This window comes from Ictidomys tridecemlineatus, chromosome 2, assembly GCF_052094955.1.
Source record: "Ictidomys tridecemlineatus isolate mIctTri1 chromosome 2, mIctTri1.hap1, whole genome shotgun sequence".
NCBI lineage: Eukaryota > Metazoa > Chordata > Mammalia > Rodentia > Sciuridae > Ictidomys > Ictidomys tridecemlineatus.
Genome location: NC_135478.1, coordinates 6,312,719 through 6,333,864, shown reverse-complemented (window position 1 = coordinate 6,333,864; position 21,146 = coordinate 6,312,719). Strand labels below are relative to the sequence as shown.

At 39.1% G+C, this 21,146-nt stretch overlaps 2 protein-coding genes across 2 annotated transcripts; one reads left to right on the top strand and one right to left on the bottom strand.

Annotated features, from left to right (window-relative positions):
- Positions 1 to 4,617: 4,617 nt before the first annotated feature.
- LOC101961132 (olfactory receptor 7D4) lies at positions 4,618 to 7,506 on the bottom strand. The gene has a single exon (XM_005342149.4). It carries the CDS (start codon positions 7,318 to 7,320, stop codon positions 6,382 to 6,384), a length of 939 nt encoding a protein of 312 aa, XP_005342206.1. The 5' UTR covers positions 7,321 to 7,506; the 3' UTR covers positions 4,618 to 6,381.
- A 12,107-nt stretch (positions 7,507 to 19,613) lies between these two features.
- On the top strand, positions 19,614 to 20,753 carry LOC101960855 (olfactory receptor 7D4). Its single transcript, XM_005342148.2, has one exon. The coding sequence runs from the start codon at positions 19,614 to 19,616 to the stop codon at positions 20,547 to 20,549; it is 936 nt and encodes a 311-aa protein (XP_005342205.2). The 3' UTR covers positions 20,550 to 20,753.
- The last annotated feature ends 393 nt before the right edge of the window (positions 20,754 to 21,146 follow it).

The following is a 21,146-nucleotide window of genomic DNA, read 5'->3' as shown; positions in this document are numbered from 1 at the left end:
ATAAAAAATGATTGTTTTCAGACAACATCCAAGAGATGCTGGCTTATGTACAGTCTCTTTGTTAAATTCATAAGCATGCCAATAAAATCTCCTCCAAATTCATCTGTTAAATATTAAAGGGGATTGATAAATAGAAGAAAAGAATATTGGACTGAGTATTGAACATCAGAAACAATTATGCCAATGTTAGATTACTGATTACCTCAAGGCAAAATGATAACTTGAGCAATATTGAACTAAGAGCACTTGCCTAAGCATGAGTGAGTTCCTAGGTTAGATCTCCAGACTCACAAATAATGAATGAATAAATAAAGATGAAGAAATAATGAGATCTATCAGTAAGTCAAATATGCAAATACAAATAATCAGGAGATGTAACCATAAAAAAATCAAATTTAGAATAAAATAATCAATACATCATGCATAATAGCATTTAACAGATAAATAATGGGAGGCTGGAAACCTGACAGGAACTATAGGAAAGACTCGGGAGGAGTTGGAGATTGTCCAGAAATTAACTCTTTTAGGAGAGGGGATCTAGATTCCAAAGAGTGAGAAATAGACTGAAGAGAAAGATCTCAGTGGGGACTAGAGTGCCTACAAAGTACAGAGATTTCACCTTCACAGCCTAAAGAAATATGAAATCCTGTTTCCATTTCCATTGTTCTAGAGGCAAAGCCCAGTATCCCCGCTGTCTCCCATTTTCCTTCTTCATCTGCCAGCCTTACCAGGACACACCATCTCCCCAGTGAGTCTCTCTGAAGCCTCTCTCCTCTTCAGCCTGTCCATAGAAAGCGGACTTAGGTTTTCAGTCAGGCAGATACTAGAGAAGTTCAGGTGGGGAGCACCAGGAGCATTATTAAGTTTTCTCCTCTCTCAGGGTTTGGATTCTCAGAGCTCCTCATTAAATAAATTGTTCTATAGTCTTCCCACTCTCCAAACCATTCAGTTCCCTTGGGGTACAAGGGAGATGGCAAAGAGGAAAATTCCCAGTCATTTTTGTTTCTTTGGAGGCAGTGGCAAGAGAGGATGAGTTGATTTTATTAAAGAAAAAACTCTTTTTGCATCCTTTTGACTTAAAAATAGTAAGGTGTCCCCTAGGGAAAGGTGAATTTCTACAAGGAGATATCATGAGGTGTCTCCATTTCATAATTTTGGAGCTTGTATACAGCATTTCAAATTCACAATGTGGTAGGGAAAAAAAGGAAAACTTTCTCTTTTCTTTAATATTTTTTTAGTTGTTGATGGACATTATTGTCTTTATTTTTATGTGATGCTGAGAATCGAACCCAGTGCCTCCTGCATGCTAGGCGAGCACACTACCACTGAGCCATAATCCCAGCCCCAAGAAACCTTTCTTTTTAATTTTCTTACCATTTCTGTTTTTCAATTTATTTGTGTATTTCTTTAAATTGACATATAAAATTATATATATGTATTATGTGCAATATGCTGTTTAGAAGAATTTTGTTTTGCATGATGGCTATATTTGAAAAGTTAACACCTGTATTCCCTCGTGAGTTCTTATTGTGGTGAGAATACTTAATGCCAGCTCAACATTTTCTATTATACACTGCACTGTCACTAGGCCTAGCAGCCATACCATACAAGAGATCTCTTGGGCATAATCCTCCTGTCTAAATGGGGCTGTGGGGAAACTTTTGACCAGCATTTCCCCAAACCACCTGCCAACTTCCCCAGCATGTGGTAGCCACTGCTCTGTTCTCCATTTCCATGAGCTCAACTTTTTATTTTCATGTGGTGCTGAGGACTGAGCCCAGGGCCTCATGCATGCTTGGCAGGCACTCTACCTCTGAGCCACAGCCCGGCCCCCACAAGTCATTTTTTTAGCCATTGTGAATGAAAATTCTTCTCTGATTTCTTTTTTCAGTAGAATTATTCTTGTTATATAGGCAACAGATTTACTAAATAAATTTAGAAAACTGGAAACATTTGTTTTTTGAAATTGCTGCCTGAAAGGTTTGATAAAGAACCCCAATGATTGATTGCTTTTATTTCTGACATAATTTTCAATGTTTTCTGGAGGTTACATTTGGCTGTCAGAACACTTACCGATGCATGGGAAATGTCAACTGCAATAGTTTACAGACCTTTTATACTAGATATTTAACTTCTTAAAAACCCTAGTGGAATGCATTTGTGAACTTAGATTTTTCTAAATAGTCTTCCAATCAGATTTGTATGGTCAGAAGGTACAAAAAGAGTTTGTGTGTTAGATTAGAATCTACTTCATCTCAATGTAGTCATCAAAAGCTTTCTAGATGTCACACAGGCTGCTGGAGCAATGATAAATATCTTATTTTCAAGGTAAAGTAATAACATTTGAAAATAATGAAACTGTGATGACATGATTTTTTTCTAAGTATGACTCAACTTGAAACATTAGATTATTTAAGAATTTGAAAGAACAGTATATCTATCACCACTGCACTACAGTTACTTTGATCATTTCAAGAACTATAGGGGATTTTGGAGTTTTTTATTCTACTGACATTAAATCTGAGTAAAACAGGTGACTTATTAACTATGATAAAAGCACAAATATTTAGCATTTCTTCCTGAACAGAGGAACTCTTCTCATTGAAATTTTTCTCAAGGTATTTTTGTGATTTTAGAATTTAAAATTCACTTAAAAATAGAAACAAGTAAAAAGAACTACTTAGCCTCACAAAACTAGTTAAAAAATATGCTAAAATCTACTTACAGAGTCAATACTTAGACTCTACTAGTTTTATGTAAAATAAATAAAGAAAAATTACAATTACAAAAACATCTTTCCCCTTGAGAAACAAAAGTCCATTTTTGACCAACTGTTCCCTACACACACATACATGTTATTGTAAATTTCATTAGAAAAGCAAGACATATTTGTCTTCCTGACACTAAATTTTAATAAATGTTAATTTTTCACAAAAGTGAATGTGCTTCAATACCTACCAAACACGTAGAGTGTGTTCAGTATTACCTCCTTAGATCATCAGTACAAACTTGTAGATTCCATCTGTATGTTTCTACAGTGTCACCATCAAGCAACCACCCAAAAGTCCTAACTCTTACTAGTGCAATGTAGTGGCCTCAGTTGGGGATATTCCACAGTGAACCACAACAGCAACAAGGTGGTTCATTCCATCAGGATTATCTGTGTCATTTGAAGTGTTAAATAGAGGGAATTTCTAAAGAAAAAAAAATATGCAACAAGAAAGTCTTATGTTTCAATGAAGATGATCCACATATGTAACTTGTTCAGGTATATACCTAGAATCATGGGCAATTCAACCCTTTGTGTGCTTCCTGCTTGCTGATCTTCTTAGTACTATTTGTGTTCCATAGACAGAGTTTCTGTGTTGCTAAAGCCTAATGGGTTTTTTTTTATATGTTTTGCTTCACATCAATGGAAATGTCTAAAAAGTCTTAATCTTTACTCTCTAAAGCATTGACCATGAGAGCAATGATAGATGAGTAGGATTACATCAAACACAAAAGCTTCTATCTAGCAAAGAATAAGTAAAGACTAATAGAAATCAAACAGGAGATATTGTTTGCAAACTATAAATTTTATGTGGGGTTAATATCTAAAACATAAAGAACTAAAAAGATTCATTATATGAAAATGAATAACTTGATTAGAAACTGGTCAAAAGATCCAAGTAGGTGCTTCTCAAAAGAAGAAATATGAAAAGTTGTTCAGTACAGCTCCCTAGTCTCCACCCCAGAGCCTCTTATAGTCACCGTTGCCTCTGTTTCTCTGAGTTCTACATTTTTAGATCCACATATGAGTCAGCTCATGCAGTGTTTGTCCTTCTATGCCTGTCTCATTTTCCTTTTCAAAATGTCCTACAGGTTTATCCACATCCTAGCAAATGTCAGGATTATCTTATATTTAATGACTGCATGGTGTCCATTGTGTATATATACCACAGTTCTTCATCAATTCATCTATTCTTCAGTTTTTGTCAAAAGTTTTCTTTTCACCATTCATATTTGTATTGAAGCTGCAGTGATTTGTTGGCAGATGGCATTGAGCCAATGGAAATTCTAATGACAGTCTCTAAATTTGCCTCCATTGGTCTTTTGGGTACCAGTGCTCAGCATTAAAGAAAAATATTGGTCCAGAAGTTTGCAGTCAACCAGTACTATTTTGAATTAATGGGAATACCTGCTGCAGCAATTCAGTTTATTTTGAGCACTTTATTTTTGTTGTCAATTCAGGAGAAACAGCTTTGGCATACCAGGGCTGGTCTAGGAAAGAGAACCTTAGGTTCTTAGCAAATCTCTTCCATAGTGAAGCCACTCAGAGGAAAAGGTTGGAGTAATCTCTTCTAATAAGTTCAGAACAAGATTAGAACAAAAAATGAGTTTTTTTTTTACAACTAGATGCACCAAGATGTGCATTAATTCTTAAATTACCTGCCCCATGCAATTACTATATTTTACAAAATGAGAAAGAAGGAAAAACAAAATAGTTGCTTACCTAATGGTTATATTGATAATAAAAATAATAATAGTGCACTAGCCCTGGTGTGGGTTCATGAGATTTTTCATGGCACATTAATAAATTAAACCTGATGTCTTACTTATGAAATTACTTTGCCCAGATTAAAGTTTTTTAAGTCTTTATTCCATTATGCATCAATTTTTATATAGAGCGAGTGATAAGGTATTGATGGCACACCCTTTCCTTTGGAAATGCATCACTGCTGTTTGAGCTGCCTCCTCTAGGTCTAGAAAAGTCTTAGATTTTAACATTATTTCATTGATAAAATGAAACACAGGTATTGTCAGGTCTTGTCCATCAAGATGCATGCATAACTTTGACCATACTTACCCTGTATTCATCTTTCTCCTCAAACCTGATGGATTCCCATGAATACAAGAATATTCAGTACCTGTCTCTAGTAATGCTAAAATGGCTTGCTCATTTATTCTGTCCAATAAATTGCTATTTCTATACATGGCCTCTATTTTCCCAACACAGCATGCACAAATAAGGCTGGAGCTGGGCTCTCTGGAAGACCTTGACTTTTTCCCTGGTTGGCAATTGTGGGAAGAGGATACTCCCACATCGGGGCAGTAAGCATAGTCTTAGTTTCTCTATTCTCAAGTGCTTAGAAAACCACTGTTCAGCCAGACACAGTGGAGCATACCTGTGATGCCCGTGGCTCAGGAGGCTGAGGCAGGAGGACCATGAGTTCAAAGCCAGCCTCAGCAACTTAGTGAGGCCCTTAGCAACTTAGCAAGACCCTGCTTCTAAATAAAGTATAACAATAAAGTATAAAGTATATGTTGCTCAGTGGTTAAGTGCCACAGGTTAAATCCCCAATACTGAAAAGAAAAGCATTCTTCAGGTTTTAGCTTTTCCCATAGTCTTACCAAAACAGTACTAGATTGATCATCAGCTTCTTCCACAGGAGACCCCACTGTATTTAGATCATTATACATCTGGCTCCTCGTTACCTATATTCATCATTTTGTTATTCCTTTGCCTTCTCTTATCCTCCACTTTCTGGTCAATTCATTCTCCTCTCTTCCTATGGCTTGTGCTGCTTGAGAAACAGAAAAGCCTACTAGAGGGTTCAGGTTCAATACCAAAGCCCCCTAAGATTGCCCCAGAGCCATCTGAAGATCTTTCATTCCTGCTATAAATGTTTCCTTATCAGGATCAATGTGGTTCAATATACAAAGAGCATACAAGGCATTATATGATGATGAACACATAAACAAGCCTGCTGCCAAGGTAGACTCCTGCTTCCATGTTCAAAATCTACTACTGCTATTATAAAAAGTAGGAAAAAGTGGGATAGCAAAGATAGGAGGGTGTGCTCAGTGAAGATCCAGTTTCATGCATCACATTTTCAAATTCTTCCCTTCAGGCATTTTGTGCCTAAGAGGAAATATGTGAATGAAATCTTTCCAGGATAAATGAATCAGACACATAAAGTGAGGAGCACAGTACTAATATGGTAAACACTTCTCTGAAAACTTTCATTCTGTTTTTTCCAGGTAAAACAATAATGCAATAACATTAAGATGAAGGATTTTAACATTTAAGCAATAATTTTGAGGAAATCATGTCAGTCTTTGATGTACATTCTTCATTTAAAGTTGGAAATCTTAGGAATTACACAAGAAAAGTCACATAATGTAGAACTTTATGGGCCGTGTACAGGAAAGAAAATTCAAAAAAAAAATTACTGAGATAGTTGTTAGAGAGAAATATGTACAAAAATATGCAAAATCAAAGTTATGTAAAACAGAAGAAATTAAACGTGTTTTAGGGAAGAAACACAACTACAATATTGAAATTCACAACATTTGCCGTGGGAACTACAATGTCCATTTAGCTCTGAGGTCAGTGATCCATCAAAAAGAAGAAGCTGCTTTGCTGAAGAGTCTCCCCAGGGCCCTGTTCATATCCCTGTTCCTCAGGCTGTAGATGAAGGGGTTCAGCATGGGGGTGACCACAGTGTACATCACTGAAGCCATCATGGTTCTCTGAGAAGAATGGGTCACAGCAGAACTGAGGTGAACCCCAAATCCTGTTCCATAGAACAAGGAGACCACACAGAGGTGAGATCCACAGGTGGAAAATGCTTTATACTTGCTCACAGAGGAGGACATTCTCATTAAGGAGGAGACAATCTGAGAGTAAGAGTAGAGAATCCCAGTGACAGGGAACACACCCAGCAGGGCAGCCACTACATACAGAAAGATGTTGTTGACAAGGGTGTCAGAGCTGGCCACCTTGAGAAGATGAGACATTTCACAGAAAAAATGTGGGATTTCAGTGCCTGTGGAGAAGGTCAGTTGATTCAAGAGCAGAACATGAATGAGGGAGACCCAGAACATGATGAGCCAAGACACGAGAACCAGTAGGACACAGAGCCAGGGGTTCATGATGATAGTGTAGTTCAGGGGGTGGCAGATGGCCACAAAGCGGTCAAAAGCCATCACAGTCAGTAGGAAATTATCCATCCCAAGAAAGAGAAGAAAAAAATACACCTGAGTGAGGCACTGTATGTAGGAAATGTCCTTGTTCTGTGCCTGGATGTTCACCAGCATCTTTGGGACCGTGGTGCAGATTAAACAGACATCAGTGAAGGACAGGGTGGAGAGGAAGAAGTACATAGGGGTGTGGAGGCGGGGGTCAGTGCTTGTGGCCAAGATAATGAGCAGGTTCCCCAGGATGGTGACCAGGTACATGAAAAGGAACAGTCCAAAGAGAACAGGCTGCAATTCAGGGTCATCGGACAAGCCCTGGAGGAGGAACTGTGATAATCCTGTGTGGTTTTCAGCTTCCATGTATATAGTGTGTCTTCTGGTTCAGAAGGTAAAATCACAGGGCTGGGGCTATAGCTCAGTGATAGAGTGCTTACCTGGCACACGTGAGACACTAGATTCAATCCTCAGCACCACATAAAAATAAATGAATAAAATAAAGGCACTTGTCCATCTACAATCAAAAATTCAAAAAAAAAGGTAAATCAACATTCACTGAACATCCATGCTTTCTTTGCATTAACAGAAATCTCTTTTTTCATTGACTAATGAGTTTAATTTTCTTTTTAAATATATGTTTGTAAGCTAACTTTTCATATGCTGTAGACTAGACAATTGAAGACATCTAACATGTTTTCCTTGTAATTTCCATACTTCTTTATGCTACAGCTTTATGATCATCTTAAACACAGAATATTTAATTCAACTACCTTTATTTATGAGTGGATACACCATAATGACATGACAGTTTTCTCTCCATGCCTTTTGTCTTTCTTAAAATGTGGTTTTGCTATTACCAATTTAGAGATATTTTTATTAGTTTAAATCAATCACACAGAATAATGGGTTTCACTTTACATACCTGTTTATAACACACTTTGATCATACATACCCACCTATTACCCTCCTTTGCTCCCTTATTCCTGTAGATTTTAAGACACTTTTCATCTCAGTAGTACTCTCAGTAAAATAAAGTTGCCATTGTTATCATTAATATTATTTAAAACTCATGCTTTATGTTTTGGTGATATATACAGGTATAGATCTTATGTGTGTACATACATATATATGGTATAAATATGGGATTCTTTATTTTTATGTGTGTGTGGTACATCGATCGAACCCAAGGCCTTGTGCATGCAAGGCAAGCACTCTACCAACTGAGCTATATCCCCAGCACCAATATGGGATTTTTGAGTCAGATTTTCAGTAACAGAAGTTTGCTCCACCAACATATCACCTTTCATATCATCTTTGTGACCTTGAGAAAGCTATTTAAACTCTCTCAACTACCAGTACTTCTATAGCAGAAGTAGTAATTATTCCCTACATGGTAGGATTGAAAAGCATAATTAAATAAGATGATACAATTTTTCTACTGTGATTTCTACTGTGATACAGTGGGTATTTCATAAATGTGAACTCCTGTTCTTCATATCTCAATAGATCTGTCGTGGATGGCTATCATTTCTCAATCTCTCTCTGAAACTGGGTCAGGCATCTGGGATGAAGTTCTTATTGGTGTAAACTCAACAGCTATCTGCACACTTCTACTGTCATAGAGCACTACTAATTGACAGCAATCCCTATGGGTGCTTCTTTCAGAGAGCACCTGCTGGGTTATTCTTCCAAGAGGAGGCAAAAGCATGTGGACCAGCCCCACAACAGGAGAGAAAAGCATGTGAGGGAATGGGCGTTCATGTGTCTGTGCTCTTGAATGGGAATTTATTGTATCACAGGGATCACAGCTAAAGGCCAAAAAATGTAATTCATGGATTTGATCACAAATATCCAAAAGTTGTATAATCTATCTATCCTACAGGATAAAAAGGATAAACTTAAGGTTTAAAAATAAATATTTACATTCTATGACAGAAAAATCAGTGCTATAAATGTCTAGAGAATGAGGCATTTATAAAATCCACTGAGGATCAGGTTAATCTGGGAAGAATGTCTGCTCTGAAATAGGAATGCTTCCACTGAGAGGAAAGATAAGTCGTTGTTAATCATGGGAAGTGAGGGAAGAGAATAGAATGTCTACTTGCCCAGTTGGTGGGTGAGCTGGTACACAAGGGATGGAGAAGCCAGCATGCTGGAGAGCAGGGGACAAGACTCAGGAGGAACAAAGTGTATGAAGCCCACAGTGAAGCTTCTGTAATCTTCCTTTAAGACTCTCTCAGGATTTATTTCCTTTGCGGCTTGTGATGGTTTTGTCTTATTGATTCTTTCCAGGGATGTACATGGTGCCTCTCACCTTACAGGTCCTAAGCAACTGCAAATGTTGGAAGTATAATAAATATTATAAATAAAACGTCTCCTGTGACCCAAAAGAGAAATTTTTTAACTTCATATCCCCAAAGATAGGCACAGAATTAAATGGTGGAGTTATGAATTATCCTTATATTTCTTTTAAAATAGATATGAAGGCATATTATTTAAGGATCAACAAGTAAAACCAATTCCGGGAATGGAAGACAATGTAAGAAAAGTAAGTTTGCCAACATTACTCATTACAAAAAAATTAAGTTAGTGATGTGAAACTATAACCAAAAGCACAATATATGAAAAGGATTTGAGGAAACTTAACAGCCATTAGTTGGGGTGGCAGCCAATGCTTAAGGCCTGAGATTGTCTGTAAAGGAAGATAAAAAGGACAGTTCTCAAGCCCAATAAAAAATGGTTGCTTCAAACCACATCCAAGAGGAGATGCTACATTAAACATTGCAGTATTATGTCAAAATCATGAACATGCCAAGGAAGTCTCCTGCAATTTCAATCACTCAATACTTTCCAAAAACTGAAGAGATTTGTATAAAAGAAAAGGAAGTAAGACTGAGTGTTGAATATGAGATAAAACTGTATTGATGGTAGATATTTTGTGTATCTTAAGTTAAGATGAAAACTACAATACAGATATATCAAATACCCTATTGTGTACTTGGTAAGTCAGATATACCAATAAAATAATTAAGCATTCCAAAAAGAATCCAATAAACTTGAAACAAAATAGGCAGTATCTTGTACATAGTAGACATTTAGTGAATAGTTAGCAAATAATTGGATGCAGGAAGTTGGACAGCAGCCTAAATTTATAGAAAAGAGTGCAGAAGAGTTGGAAACTGAGGAAATAACACTTTCAGGAGAGATGCTCTAGAATGCAAATAGTGAGAGAAGGAAACAGAAGAATAACCGGAAGATACAGTTCTTAATGGAAACTCAAGTGCATTCACAGCACTCTAGTGAAGCCAGAACTAAAAGAGGCAGTCAGTATACATAGGTAAATGGAGTCAGATCCATCAAGGAGGCCAATTTGGGTCTGGGAAGTTGGAGAGAGACTGAAATGCTAATGCCTTCAGAGCTCTTCCTCCACCATTATCAAGATAATCTGGCCCTGCTCCAACCTGTTGCTAAGGTAACCTGTCTAAGGGATTGTCCTTCCCTACAGGTTGTTGTTAATTACACCCCATCCTGCCTGGATCACTTTTCCAGTGGCCCTCCAGCCCATCTGTTTCCCACCTTTTAGCCATCCCACCAAGCATTTCCTGGGCCTAGTCACATATGCTGGAAGGGAGAAAGAGCAGGATAATAAAGGAAGCCTAGGACATATAAAAAATCAAAACACCCTTGCTTCTTGGGATACCAGAATACCAGCTATGGTCCCTTTCTCCCTCCTGGGAGGAGTCTGTTAACCCTTTTTAAATAAACCCTGCTTTATACGCTTGTCTCGGTGTGCTTCTCTAATGTTCAAACTTAACATGTGAGAGAGCAGAACTCGTCACCAATAACCGGCAGTATCACTAGAGAGGGCTTAACCTCCTTAGACTAAAGAAAAGGATGTGCCTGCTCTCACTGTTCTGGAGGTGAAGCCCCGTACCTGCGTTCTCTCTGTACTCTTATTCCTCCTGCATTACAGGGACACTCTGCCAATCTCCAGTGGTGGTCGAAGAAGCTTTCCCTTCCCCACACTGGTTGTGAGGAAGCCCATGTGAGCCTTCATGAAGGCTGGGACCAGGGAAACATAGGTGAGGGGCACCAGGAGCATTATTTAAATTCTCTACTATTTCCAGGTTTGAATTCTCAGAGCTCCTCATTAAAGAAATTGTTCTATTTATTTTCTATTCTCCAAACAATTTGGTTCCCTTGGGGTGCAAAGAAGAGAGCAGGGTAGAAATGTTCCATTGATTTTTCTGTGGAACAGTGGCAGGGAGAAATGGTTTTATTTCCTCCAAGGGAGAAAAAAGTATCCTTTTTTGCTTTAATTTGATTTAAAAGTCATAAGATAACCCATAATGAATGGTTATTTTCTACAAAGAATCTGTCCCAGGATCCATCTCCTTTGATGTGCCTCCTTTGAACAATCTTTGGACATTATTGACATCATTTTGGACTCACAATGTTATGGAAATAAAAGAGACTATTTTTTTTTAGTTCTCTTTAAAGCTTTTTACTTTACAAAGTTATTTGTCAACTTAAATTGACAGATAAGAGGAACTTATCATTTTTAATGAGGATACATAATATAAGCTCTAAATTTTTCAACAATGGAATATATGATCACTAATTTAGTCATTGAGGTACACAGTAGGCCCCTTACATGGAACACTCTTTGACCGACACTTCTGCTCACCACCTCCCAATGGCCCTTACTGTTGGTAACTACTGATCTGCTCTTTTTCTATAAGATCAACTTCTTAAAAATTCCCAAAATGAGGGAGATCATGTGGTATCTTTTTCTGCTTGGTGTAATATAATGTTCTCCAGATTCATATATCTTGTGTCAATGACAGGATTTCTTTCTATTTATTTTTACTTATGACATATTTCTATGATAAAGTTATCATAAGTAAATTTTGTCATGAAAAGTAAAAAGTTTTGTTTCCATTTTCCAGGTAGTATTTGGTTTTGTGTATATACATATTTTCTCTTTTCACCCTATGCTGATGGACACTAAGGCTGATTCCATATCTCAGCTGCAGAACATAGGAGAGTAGGCATCTCTTAAACATGCTCATCTTATTGACTTGGATATGTGTCCAGTAATGCAACAGAGGGATCATATTGCAGTAATAGTTTATTTCAGAAAGTTAGATGTCTATTTTCATGAAAGTAGGAAAAGTTCAGATGTAATGAGCCCAGAGCTGACATGTCCAGGCAGATCCAAACTAAACTGTCTTCCCATCTTTTCCCCTTCCCTACTTTTCCCCTTCCCAGCCAATAATCATAGGAGTTGATCATAGGAGTCTTCTATTCTCAAGGTTTTTGTTTGTTTTTTATTTCCACAAATAAGAGAAAACATGAAATTCTTGTCTTTCTAGGTCTGTTTTACTTCACTTAACACGATGTTCTCCAGTTCCATCCATTTTCCTGAAAATGACATGATTTCATTCTTCTCCATGGCTAAATACTACTCCATTATGTATATAAGGCTTGGTTTAGTGGAGGGTGGGGGTGTTTGTTTTCCAATCCATTCATTTGTTAATGGGCACCTACATTAATGCCATATGTTGGCTCCTATGAATAGGGCCACAATAAACATGGGTATATAGGAATTCTGGTTTGTTCACCAAAGTCTCCATAGTGAAGGCTTGGTCCTGAACACACCAATAGTCAGAGGTGGGGCTTTTAGGAAGCGATTGCATCATGAAGACTCTACCTTCGTCATCAGTGACTAAATCCATTAATAGCTGAATGGACTACTAGAAGTGGGACCTAGTTGGAGGAAGTAGGTTTCTGCACACAAGCCTGTGAAGAATTTATCCCTCCCCTGCTCTGGTTTTGGCTACCTTGATCTGAGGAGCTTTCCCCAGCCACTTCCTTCAGTCTTGATGTTCTGCCTCACCATAGGCCCAAAGCAATGGAAACTAACAACCATGGACTGAAACCATGATCTGAAATAAATTTATCTTCCTTTAAGTTGTTTAATGTCAGGTATTTTGTCACAGGGATGAAAAGCTGATTAAAACAGCATGTGTGCTGACTTCCTTTTCTTTGGGTCAAAATGCAGGAGTGGGAATCCCATGGTAGTCTTTTGAGGACCTCCATACTGTTTTCTATAGCGGTTGTACTATTTAAATTCCCATCAACAGACTACCAGGGTTCCTGTTTCCCCACATCCTCACCAACATTTGTGGGTTTGTTTTCATTTTTGCATTAATAAATCCCATTCTGACTTGGGTGAGATAGAATCTCAAAGCCAATTCTGATTTGATTTCTCATAGAGAGAAAGATGCTGAGCAATTTTTTCATATATCTATTAGCCATTTGCACTGTTCTTGAGAAGCATTTTTCAGATCATTTCCCCTTTTTAATTGGTTTATTTATTCTTTTGGTATTGTTTTTCAAGTTCTATACACATTTTGAATATTAACCCTCTGTCAGATGATCAGCTAGCAAAGATTTTGGTCCTTTCTGTAGGACCATCATCATGATGTTTCCTTGCTGTGCAAAAGGTTTTTATTTTGATCTAATCTGATTTTTTCAACTCTGCCTTTTATTTCCTGAGCCCCTGGAGTCCTATTCTAGAAATCATTGCTTGTGTCTATATCTTGAACTGTTTTGCCTATTTTCCTCTAATATTTTCAAATTGTCAGTTCACACATTAATTTCTTTGATCCATTTCAAGTAGATTTTTGTACAGGGTGAGCAGTAGGGATCTGGCTTCAATCTTCTACATGTGGACATCCACTTTTCCTTTATGTGTATCTTGGAAAGTCTTTATTTCTCTCCACTCTCCTGGTTACTACTCCAGTCTTGTCAGCAATGAGTATTCTAAAAGTGTGTGGGAGTAACCTCTGCCCAGGTCCCTCACAGGAACTCAACAGTTACCTTACCTCTCTCTGCTGTTGCCACGTAGGGGAATGTGCAGAAGTGGGATTCAGGCCTCCCAGACATGTCTACTTGGGGCTGGGAGATCAGCTGGGGGCTTTCATCTCCTTTATTTTAATTTGAATTATTTTAAAAAATAATAATTTTAATGGCCATGCCAGCAAGGAGGCTTTGTGCTGCAGCTCCGGGCAAAGGCGGGAGTGGGCAGTCTGGGCCCCTTCCCTGCACGACCAGGCCTCCCTCTGCTTCCGCAAGCACCTAGGCCCAGCGCCCCATGGTGGAAGCGGAGAGCCTTCCCACCCAACCTAGGTCCTAGCACAGGCCTGGATGTTCCAGCCCTCTCAGAGCCGGCCTCCCTCCCCGTCCCAATTCACCTCGTCTCGGGGGCGGCCTCTCAGAGGTCACAGGTCTCCTCCAGCCTAAGGGAATCACGTCATTAGGGTACCACGCTGCGCTTATAGATCCGGCCAAAGACGCAGAATGACTGACAGCCGGCTCAACCAATGATCATAGGAGTTGATTTTTGGCCTCAACCACTCAGCGAGGGGAATGGGGGAAAGCCTCTGGCCTTTGTGACTCTGGGCCAATGAAAAGTCGGCTAGGCGGTGTGCTCCCTCCCCTGTTAGCTGCAGATGGCGAGGCTCACCTTCTAGCGTGGAGCCGGGGCGGGCCTGAGAGGTTCTGATTTTGCCAAGGAGAGCACAGAGCTTTCTACTCCTTTTAACCTGTGCCTTAGGCTGTTTTAACCACATAATTGTACACAGCCGGTGGAAGCGAGTCTAGTTTCCCCCTTTCCCTCACCCAATGATTGACTTGGAGAGGGTGCGGCCGTAGTGCTGGTGCGCATGCCCAGACAGGAGCTGTGCGCAGGCTTCGTTCAAAGTGAGCAGAGAGAAGCACAGAAAAAAAATTAAAAAATGGGAAGTCACTAATCATAGCGGGCTAACAAGTGGTATAGGCTAGTTTCACTGTATGGAGGGCTTTATGTACCTTCTTCCGCACAAATTAAAACCTTGGATACAATGCTTGTTGTTACTAATTCGGAAATTGAGACGGGAGGTAATGTAATTTCCCCTAGATCTTGCCAATCAATGGAGAATCACCGTCAGGTCAGAACTTATGCCAGTCTCTACTAGAGGGAAAAAGCAATGATGAGGCATGAGACAGGCAGGATGGTTGGCTGCATGGTACAAACACAGTGAATACCACATGGCGTAAAAAGAGGAGATCCTGTCACTGACGACCTTGAAGGACATTATGTGAACTGAAGCTCAGCATGAAAAAAACAAACAGCACAGGATCCCGTTCATTTGTTGGATCTTAAGAAGTTGATTTAGAGAGAGCAGAGCAGTAGTTACCACAGGCTGGTGCTTTGGGGATGTGCTGGGAAAATGTTGGTCATCATTACACAAACACATTTAGATTTGAGAAATAATTTCAAGAGATTTACTGCACAGCATGGTGACTATTATAGTTAGTGATGATACAGTGTATTATTGAAAAATGTTAGGTGTTCTCACCACAACGTTAACTAATAAGATGATGCAAAAGTTATGTTTTAGATCCAACTGATGCATGACACAAAATATTTCCAAGTATCACATTGAATATGTGTGTGTACAATTTTATATGCCAACTTAAGTAAACAAATAAATGGACAAATAAATTTGAATAATAAAAATGGTAAAGAAAACTAAAAAGAAGGGAATTCTTTTCTCCCATGACATTGTGAAATAATGTCTACGATCCCCAAAGATGGTCAAATGGAGTCATGGGACAGGAGCTATTTCCTGAGACCGGTTCCTTAAAGAAAGTATCCTTTCCATAGGGGACAACAGCTTATGATTTATAAAACAAACCAAAGTTTTTAAAAAATGGGATTTTTCTCTTGAAGGAAATATGTTCCCCTGCCGCCGACTCCACAAATAAAAAACTGGCTGAGACTTTTCCACTCCGCCATTTTCTTTGTACCCCAAAAGAGCTGAATAGTGTGGAGAGTATGAAAGAAAATAAAACAATTTATTTAATGAGGAGCGCTGAGAATTTGAACTCCAAGATGGCAGAAAATTTAATAATGCTCCTGGGGTTCCCACCTGCACTTCTGTGATCTCAGCCTCAGCGACAGCCCAGGGTGCTTCCTGCAGACAGACATTGGGAAGAGGAAACTGCAGCAACATGACTGGAGAGAGTTGGTGTGCTCCACTCAGGCTGGAAGAGTAAGATGAAAATGCAGAGAATGTGGGTATCATGTTTTATCGCTGAAATGAGAATAGGACTGTATCAAATTTCTGTAGTCTGTGAAGTCCTTGTGCTTTGAAGGCACTTCAGTTTCCATGGAGACCTGTCTCCTCCATCTGTTTCTCTGTTTCCCCATCTACTGATCTTGGGAATCTACAACTTTTCTCCTGAAAGTTTTTTTTTTTTTTTTTTCTGGAGACTCTCCTGCTCTTCTGCACTCTTGTCTATAAATTGCAGGCTGCTGACAGATTTCCCGGCATCCAGGTATCTATGTGTGAATGATTCAGTGAAGATCTAAATTGCCTGGGGGATTATCTGGTTTTCTCTAAATTTGATTTAGTTTTCCCTAACCTTTATTACTGGCATCTTTGACTTACTGAGAGCTCTTATTAGTTCTGTGATGCGACAGCCATGGTTTCACCTTAAGATCCCCCATGTGATATTTTCTGACACTCAACAGTCAGTCCAATTTCCTTTTCTCTGATCATCGACATTATTAAGTGTTCAGGGAAATATCAAGTGGTAGAAGTTGGAAGAGAATGTCTTGGCCTGTTCATGAATTTTCAAATGCCACAGTGTTATAATGTAGCCTGTCTTGGTGGATGTGGTTTGACAATAACCATTCTTTACTGGGTGAAGGAATTATTCTTGGTTTCTTCCTTTACCAACAGTCTCAGCCCTGGCTGCTACTCATAGTAATGACTGCTAAATTTTCTCAAATTAATTTTACTTGTTGTGTTTTGTTATGATTTCACTTCAAAGAGACCTAGTTCAGCGATTATTAACAAATATGTTCTTCTTAAACTGACTTCCATTGCCAGAATTAGTTTTGCGTGTTCATTCTGTATTTTTGTTTTAAAATAGATTTGACCCCTGGGTCAATAAGACACTAGAAGAGGAAGGGTTCTAGGCCAGAACGTTCCTGTTTGGAAGACACTATCCAATTCTACCCTTTAAAAAAAGAAGGGTTTTGATTCAAAGTGTAGCCTTCATTTAGTAAGTTTTTGTGGTTTATTCAGTGATACTGTATGTATAGTTGGAAATTTAAGTCCTTGTTGGAAACATCCAGTATTTCTAAATGTTTAAAAGTGCACAACACATTGTAAAAGAAGACGATTAAAGTAATGCCCTTTAAGTATTTTTCGTTACTACATAGGCATGCTTGCCATTTAGGGGAATGGAATTGTTGAAATTGATGTCTTGGAGAGTGTGCTGAAGGTTCTCTAGGTGGTGGGTGGGGGAAGGAGAAAGTATGCATAGAGAAGCATCCTGTGCCCCTTAGATTAGTTCAAGTCATCTAGCCATTGTTACATGTGCATTTTGGTTAATATTGCTAGGCATTAAAGGATAAATCCTGATGCCCTAAATTTGTTAGAAGTAGCAAAATAATCCCTAAATAAATGTCCTTTTCTTAAATTTTAGGAAGAACTGTCTTCTGGGAATGACCTTTGTTAATCCACCTCTTGGAACTAGGCATAGTCCTGAATGTAGACACTGGAATGGTGAAGAGGGAGAAGAGGAAGGGTGAGGGGAAGTGCTCTTTGCTAGTATCTCCACATCTGGAAGATAGGTTTAGATTATAACCATAGATCTGTATGTGCATTTTTGGTAAAGTACTTGTGTTTATTGTGCACAAATTTCATGCTTTATTTCACACCATCTATGCTATCTAGATGTTCTGAGGTGACAATGAATCACAAAAATTAGAGCTAGTGAGTTAGCCAATTTGTGAATATCTTTTTGTTATAATTGAAAGAAAAGATGCATCTTGGACATGGAATTATTTTAGCTCTGGGCAGTGTGTGCCAGGATTTGCTCATCAGACCAGCAGCAGAGGGGCACCAGGAAGCACACAATGATTTACATTGTGATGTGAGCCACCGATGGGTGTGCATCTTCCAGCGGTCCTATAGGAATACTTTAAGTCATTGGGGACATCCATTCTGGCTAATATTTTAGAAGCAGAAATCTAGTAATGAAATAACCTTGGTGTATTCTGTTGCTCTGTCTCATTTGAAATTGAGCATTCAGAAAATGCATTGTTTTAGTTGTAACTCTGCCAATATGTCCTCTAGGGGCCTGTTGTAGTCACTGGAATGGTGAAGAGGGAGAAGAGGAAGGTGAAATTTTTGTCCCCAAGAAAGGATAAACAAATTGAGATGGTGTAGTGTATTCTTGATTATCAAAAACATTCATAATGTGTGGGAAAACATGATACAAACTACGATCTCAATCACACAGAATGGGACATTGAGTATGTATATGCACGACCTAGAGGGACAGATCCAAGTAAGCTGCTTGTGACTGGAGGACTTTGTTCTTTGGCTTGTGTTTTTATTTTTCCTGTAATGCACACATTAACTTTAAAAAAAACAAGAGCTATTTTTAAAACCTGAAAAAATAGATTTGAATGCATGTTCTTTAATTCACCATTACTCTCCAATTTCGTGCCCGTATCCAGGCATATGATTAGTTGGACAATTTCTCTTTTGTGTTATAGAAAACATTCTGCTCTCCATATTTATTGTACTTCCAAGATTGCATTTGTTCCACCCTACAATGTGACAGCCACTGTGTAAGTCACTGGAGAGACAAATGATGAGACAAAACTATCACAGTCTCAGACTCACCAATCAACATGAGTTCACTGGTGTGAGGTCATGAAGGACGAGCACAGGAAGCCCCACTGTGGGCCCCACACACTCTGTCCCTCCTTGCCATTGCCCTGTCTTCATCACATGGCTCCTCCAAGCCCCTCCTGCACCAAGCTCACCAACTGACAGAACCAACATAGATCCTTCTCTCTCCTCTGAAAATGGTTTTTGTTCCTAAGTCCTCTTATTAACTGTGACCCCGTCTTCCTCTCTCGGTTCAACATCCAGGCTTCTGAGTAGGTTGTCCTACTCAGAATAGAAGAACACATATATTAAACACCCTGGGTGTGTCACCGGGGCCACAGTAGAAAATCACATCATCTCATTCAATTTCACATTTCAATCCTCCCACGCAGTGAATGCTCACTGCTCCTGCTGTGGAGAATGGTACTGTGACCTTAAATAACACCTTCAAGGTCACAAAGATAGTACAATGAGGGGCAAATCTCTATTCTACAAACTCTGGACTCAGGAATCAATCCCATTTCTAAATCACATCATATTGAGATATTTATATGTTCAAAATATCTTAAAGGAGTTCTTAAATAACACTGGTAATAATAATGACAACTCTCATTTACTCAGACTCCTACTCAGCACCAGGGCATTTAAAATATAACAAATAAGGAAATAGCAATGACCACAGTCTCAGCAATTTAACAAGGCCATGAGCAACTTAGTGATACCCTATGAATGATTATATGCTTTGAAAGAGAAATGGGTGCCACTGAACTGAATAAATCACACTCACTGACAGAAATAAATAAAGAATGAAGGCCAACACCCTAGGATGATATTATAAAGTGAGAGCTAACTGAGGTTTCAGTTGACTGTTCATTGAACTTGCTTTTCTCTTTTTCCAGAAGATACACTGGCTTTATGGAAACAAAAAACCATACAAGCCTATTCCAATTCTTCCTCCTGGGCCTCTCAGAGGATCCAGACCTGCAACCCATCCTCTTTGGACTGTTCCTGTCCATGTACCTGGTCACAGTGCTCGGGAACCTGCTCATCATCCTGACCATCTCCTCTGACCCCCACCTCCACACCCCCATGTACTTCTTCCTCTCCAACCTGTCCTTCATTGATATCTGCTTCATCTCCACCACAGTCCCCAAAGTGAACTTCCAGGCACAGGACAAAAATGACATTTCCTACATAGAGTGCCTTACTCAGGCATATTTTTTTAATACCTTTATTGGAATGGATAATTTCCTACTGACTGTAATGGCCTATGACCGCTTTGTGGCCATCTGCCACCCCTTGAACTATGCAGTCATCATGAACCTCTGGTTCTGTGTCCTCCTGGTTCTGATGTCTTGGATCATCATGTTCTGGTTCTCTCTGATTCATATTCTGCTGTTGAATCGACTGACCTTCTCCATGGGCACTGAAATCCCACATTTCTTCTGTGAAGTGACTCAGCTTCTCAGGGTGGCCAGCTCTGACACCCTCGTCAATAAAGTCTTTCTTTACATGGCCACCGCTCTGCTGGGTGTGTTCCCTGTCACTGGGATCCTCTTCTCTTATTTTCGGATTATCTCCTCCTTAATGAAGATGTCCTCCTCTGTGAGCAAGTACAAAGCATTCTCCACCTGTGGGTCCCACCTCTGTGTGGTCACCCTGTTCTACGGAACAGCACTTGGGGTTTACCTCAGTTCTGCCGTGACCCAATCTTCTCAGGGAACCATGATCACCTCAGTGATGTATTCTGTGGTCACCCCCATGCTGAACCCCTTCATCTATAGTCTGAGGAACAAAGATATGAAGGGGGCCCTTCGGAAACTCGTAGAAAGAGCAGTGTCTTGTTCCTGATGGATCACTCAGCTCAGAACTGAGCGTTGGGTTCCCCAAAACAAATACTGTGGATTTTAGATCTTGGTTCTTTTTCTCCCCAGAGATGTACTTGTTGTCTACTATCCTTAAACCATCTACGGCTTTACATACACACTCAGTAATTCTTTCCTAACTTTTTCCCCTCATGCATGGTCCATAAAGGTCCAAGTTTTTAAAGGTTTCTCACAGGTACTTCTGAGATTTCCAACTTGACTTAAGTCTATCACATGTTGGCATGGTTTCCTAAAAAAAAAAAAAAAATCGTTGGTAGAATGTTCGTGTTCTTTCACTTAATTTATTGTTTTGTATTTTGTTTTACTTTATCTGGAGCAAAAAAAAAGGTACAAATCATCAAAGCAAAGTGCTCATCATATCATGACTGTGCTGGTCACTTTATCTGTATGACCTGATTTAATTTTGAAAACACTTTGAGATATTTGCTCTCATTCATACATTTTCCAAAGGAAGACTGGGTTGGACAAAATACTGGACCTGACACAGAGCCCTCACTGACTCTGGTATCCTACTGTTCATTAGAGCAATGCTTCAATTTTCAACCTGAAATTTGAAATCTAA

Excerpts from the sequence above, each read along its gene's own strand:
- LOC101961132 (XM_005342149.4), bottom strand. The coding sequence starts at position 7,320 with ATGGAAGCTGAAAACCACACAGGATTATCACAGTTCCTCCTCCAGGGC.
- LOC101960855 (XM_005342148.2), top strand. The coding sequence starts at position 19,614 with ATGGAAACAAAAAACCATACAAGCCTATTCCAATTCTTCCTCCTGGGC.